Source organism: Macadamia integrifolia, chromosome 7 (assembly GCF_013358625.1).
Source record: "Macadamia integrifolia cultivar HAES 741 chromosome 7, SCU_Mint_v3, whole genome shotgun sequence".
In the NCBI taxonomy this organism is placed as follows: Eukaryota; Viridiplantae; Streptophyta; class Magnoliopsida; order Proteales; family Proteaceae; genus Macadamia; species Macadamia integrifolia.
The window spans coordinates 14,846,691-14,851,562 of record NC_056563.1 but is presented as its reverse complement, the minus strand read 5'-3'; the positions used below and the strand labels follow the sequence as shown (position 1 = coordinate 14,851,562).

The 4,872-nt window shown below is 41.2% G+C and overlaps 1 protein-coding gene across 1 annotated transcript; it reads left to right on the top strand.

Annotated features, from left to right (window-relative positions):
- The first annotated feature begins 400 nt into the window (after nucleotides 1–400).
- LOC122083533 (UDP-glycosyltransferase 88F3-like) lies at nucleotides 401–2,440 on the top strand. Its single transcript, XM_042651366.1, has one exon. The coding sequence runs from the start codon at nucleotides 462–464 to the stop codon at nucleotides 1,887–1,889; it is 1,428 nt and encodes a 475-aa protein (XP_042507300.1). The 5' UTR covers nucleotides 401–461; the 3' UTR covers nucleotides 1,890–2,440.
- The last annotated feature ends 2,432 nt before the right edge of the window (nucleotides 2,441–4,872 follow it).

Sequence of the window (4,872 nt, the reverse complement as noted above, 5' to 3'; positions counted from 1 at the left end):
GACAAAAATGATGGATATGGTATCGACAGAGACGGATATCGGTACCTCCGATGCACATGATTCGTTCCATAGAATCCACAACTTCTGATCTCACTTTAAAGGTTGGGAAATGTTGGACATCCATTCATCTTTCCACTGAATAAATTTAAAAAAAATAATATAAAAAAACCCAACAGATAAGCAGACGGCGACTATATTCATTGAATGTTTCACCTCTATCCTCCCTGTAAACAACATCCAATAAAAAAGGTACATGTTACCAAAGAATTAAAAAGGTACAGGAAACTGATAAAGGGAAAGTTATCTTCTTTTTCTATTTTTGTGTCTGCATAAAAGATAAGATTAGATTAGTTTAACGTGACCTTTATTCCAGTTTGATGTTCAATGGATATTGCTTAGGTCATTATCCATTTGAGATTGGTTTAAAGTAGCAGAAGAACAAGCAAAGAGAGAAAAAAAAAATGGAAGGCACTATTGTGTTATACCCTATAATGACCATCGGCCACCTCGTATCAATGGTGGAACTAGGTAACCTCATTCTCCGCCAATACCATCACCGCATCTCCGTTACAATCCTTATCACGTCAGACCCATTTGTCACCCCAGAAGTCACCGCCTTCCTCCGTCACAACTCCAAAACCACCCCTTCGATTACCTTCCACCACCTCCCTTCCCTCTCCATCGAACCATCTCCCAATCGAAGCCGCGCAGCTGTCCGCGGCGAACTTATCCACTTAAACAACCCAAACGTCGTCCATGCGCTTCAAACCATCTCAGAAACCTCCACTATTCGAGCCCTTGTCTTAGACTTCTTCTGCGCCCCTGCCTCCACCGTGGCATCTGATCTTGGTATCCCTACATACTACTATATCCCTGCAGGTGCTATCTTTCTCTCCTTCTTGCTCTATTTCCCCACCATCCACAATCAAACCACCAAGAGCTTCAAGCAACTCACCACGACCCATCTGCATTTCCCGGGCTTGCCGCCCATCTGGGCCTCCCATATGCCCGATCTGGTGCTAGACCGAGATGACCAGGGCTACTATTACACGTTAGAGATCGGTTCCAGCCTACCCAAGTCGAAAGGAATTATAGTCAACACTTTTGAGTCCCTTGAGTCAAAAGTGATCAAAGCCATCACTGATGGGCTCTGCATACCAGACGTTCCAACTCCACCTGTTTACTGCATCGGACCATTGATCGACAGCCCCAATAGTCATTCCGTGGAGGATGAAAATATAAATCAATGCTTGTCATGGCTGGATGCGCAACCGAGTCGGAGCGTCGTGTTCTTGTGTTTTGGAAGCCGAGGTGTGTTCTCGAAGGCGCAGGTGAAAGAGATCGCAGTTGGGTTGGAGAAGAGTGGGCAGAGGTTCTTGTGGGTTCTGCGGAAGCCTCTCTCAGAGGACAATGACAAACACTTTTCTTTGGTAAGTAAAGATCCGGATTTGGATGTTCTGTTGCCGGAAGGTTTCTTGGAAAGGACCCATGACCGGGGCCTTGTGGTCAAGGAGTGGGCTCCGCAAGTGGAAGTGCTTAATAAGGAATCGGTCGGTGGGTTCGTGACTCACTGTGGGTGGAACTCGGTGTTGGAAGCAGTTTCTGCAGGGGTGCCTATGGAGGCATGGCCTCTCTATGCTGAGCAGCACATGAACAGGACAGTTTTGGTGGAGCAGATGAAACTGGGGATGCCGATTGAGGAATCCGAAGATGGGATAGTGAATGCGGCAGAGGTTGAGAAACGAGTGAGAGCGTTGATGGAATCGGAAGAAGGGAGGGTTTTAAGAGAACGGAGTCGCAAGACGAAGGAAGAGGCTATGGCTGCGTGGTCTGAGGGTGGTTCTTCTATGATTGCTTTCACCAAGCTGGCTGACTCATGGATCTATTGATATCAACTCGGATGACTCGGCTGTTTTGAACGGTGTTGAGATTTTAGGAAGGGAAAATTACTTGATTAGTCACTTTGGTTTTCCTTTTCAAAATTATCCAATTTATGTTTCAAATAACAAAAATACGTTGTTTTAAATTTTGGTTTACAAAATTACCCAAAATAGTGTTCATCTCTCAACTGAAGAATTTTTTGATAGTTTTACCCCCTCCTCCCTTCACCCACCTGCTTCTGTCCCCTTCTTCTTTCTACCTTACAGAAGAAATCAAACGGAAAGAATAGATACATACCAAAGCTAGTAATCGACACAATTCTGGGGAAGGGAGAACCGATGCCCTTCAAAAACCTTTCTTTTTGTATTATCGGAAAACAGATCTACTTGTCAAACATTCCCGTAAAGAAGAGTAAAGGAAGGAGAAAAGATCGGAAGAATTTCATCAAACAAAAATCCAGAAGGGAGAGTTGAGGTTGAGGAGCGCTCTCTCATGAGTATATAAAAAACTTCTTTATGTAGGAAAAAAAAGAGAGGATGAAAGGACTTGGTGCTGCTCACCCTGTTTCTGTTATGAGTAACATAAAATCCATCACTCCCAACCACATAGACCATAATGATCGATATGGGTGGTTGCATTCCGTTACCACCATTCGACGACGGCAGATATTTTGGGGATTCTGCAATTCCGACGACAGATGATCTCGAACTCAACTTCCATGTCGGAGTAGAGGTGGTCGATCCTTCCATCTTCCCAACTAAAATCACCCAATCAAACCCTCGATGTTTTGATTTTGCCTTGGTGTTCATGTAGCGCTTAGGCTGCGGAAGCTATCATCAACGGCCAATTTTTGTGGACAATCCTATGAACCTGAATGCACTCGCTCAAGTACCCTACCATGATATCCTCTCTGTGATGTTGCGCAAGTCACAGATGGATTCAAATGGGATGAGGTAAGTGGCGGAATAGAGGGAGGTGGGAGGATTGCAGGGTAGTAGACTTGCTATGTTCTTTGAGGATTTAGTCCTATCCTCATCGAACACCAATACACCAACCACTCTTTTTACTTACTCATCTTCACCGAGGGTGTAAAATCCATCGATTCCACGATGCAATGGGGCTCATAGATCAGTGATAATCTGCTTGGTCTGGTTTCCAAGTTCCTTCCTCATCGGGGTTGTCAATCGTTGCTCACGGAGGCGGTGATTGGAAAAATGGTGGTAAAGGAAAACAAGGGCAATTGTGTCAAAAAAAAGATAGTAAGTGAGGAGAGGGCATTGTTTTGGATAGTTTTGAAATAACCATCTTCCTTTTGAGTAATTTGGTTAAACAAAACATATGATGGCCAATTTTGTAAAAAGAAACCCAAAAATGGGTAGTCATGTAATTTTTCCTTTTAGGAGCACAGTCCAATCGTCACAGTAAAAGAGGCACTTGAGGCAATCATGGTATTTGGACTGATCATCACTGTGCAATGCCGCCAAACCTCTATAGTCAAAGTATGGAAAGTTGAGGTACCCATTTCGATGTCGTATTCTTGTGGTGCTTTGCTTGGGAAAAAATTTCGCTGTTGTCTAGGTTGTAGCCCCATGGTAGTAGCCAAGGAAGTGGAATCCCAGGGACATGATTGAAAATATCCACCTTGGGTGAATTTTTCCACCCCTACCCCTGAGATTCCACTCCCTTGACTGGTATCAGGGGTTGCAGCAACTTGGCTGCTGCCTCGAGTTTCGATCCTTTGCTTGATATGTATATTAGATGCTGAATAGTTTGCCTAAATGAGATCCTCTTCTCCAAGCAGGCTACGTTTGGTTGCAATCTAGTTTTTTAGTTTTTTTCTTTCTGTTTTTTGGGAACGAGGTTGCAACCCACAACCATAGCTGATTATTCTTAACTCCCAAGTAGATCCATCTCCCAGCATTCATTTGATTAAGAACTCAAGGCACCTTTACTCAGTGACAATCCCTATTAAGACTCCTGAACGAACTCTTCCGGCAAGACCCTTGTTTACTAATACACTCCTTCCTTCAACACTTGCAACAACCAACAACCAACAACCAACAACCTTTCTCTTTTTAAAATTTTACAAATATCTACAATAGTCAGTGAACATCTGCACCATTACTCAGTTGCTGCCCTCGCCGCCTCTGCCTCTGCCGCTGCAATCCCCCTGCCATTATACTCAGAACAGAGAAGAAGAGGAAGAAGAAGAAGGGTGATCTCACCCTCTCCCTCAACGCCACTATAATCCACCTCGCACCTAACAGAGGAAGGGTCTTGTGAATCACTAGTTTGATTTTCTCAATCACTCAGACGAAAGCAGGGGAGATTTGGAGTGTGATTTGGTTTACTTCATTTAGGCTTCGTCTAGTTGAAATGGAAATTTAAAGAAAAGAAAAGTGAAAATATTCATACTTTAAAAAGAAATGTTTATAATCATTACTCTATGTTATTATATAAATTATTTAATATTTTTATCTATATTTAATAATGATATATTTTACATGTGATTTTTATTTTACATATTATAACAAAGCGTTTTGGATGCAAAGTAAAGTGAAATTTTATAACCAAATATAAAATGATTTAAAGTTAATGTTAAAGTTACATGGGTAATGATTACATAATTTTTTTTTTTAAAGTATGAAAATTTCATTTCCTTTCTCTTTAATTTCCTTTACAACCAAACATAACCTTAGGATTTTTCCTTAAGATTTTATTTCAGTTTTTTTTTTTTTTTTTTGAATTAATATCCTAAATGTTTTAATAATATTTATAAGTATTATCCCATATAATATGGCTAATGATAAAATCTGGATACTAAACCAGTTTTTTGAATCTATACAGCAAATTGTGGATTTTCAATGAAATGTTCGGATATACGTATTACATGTGTATTTACTAACTATGACTATAGACGCTACACATTAAAAAATCCCTTTCTTTTTAAAAACTTTAATCTCCTTCCTCCCTTGAAATGCATTCACCTTT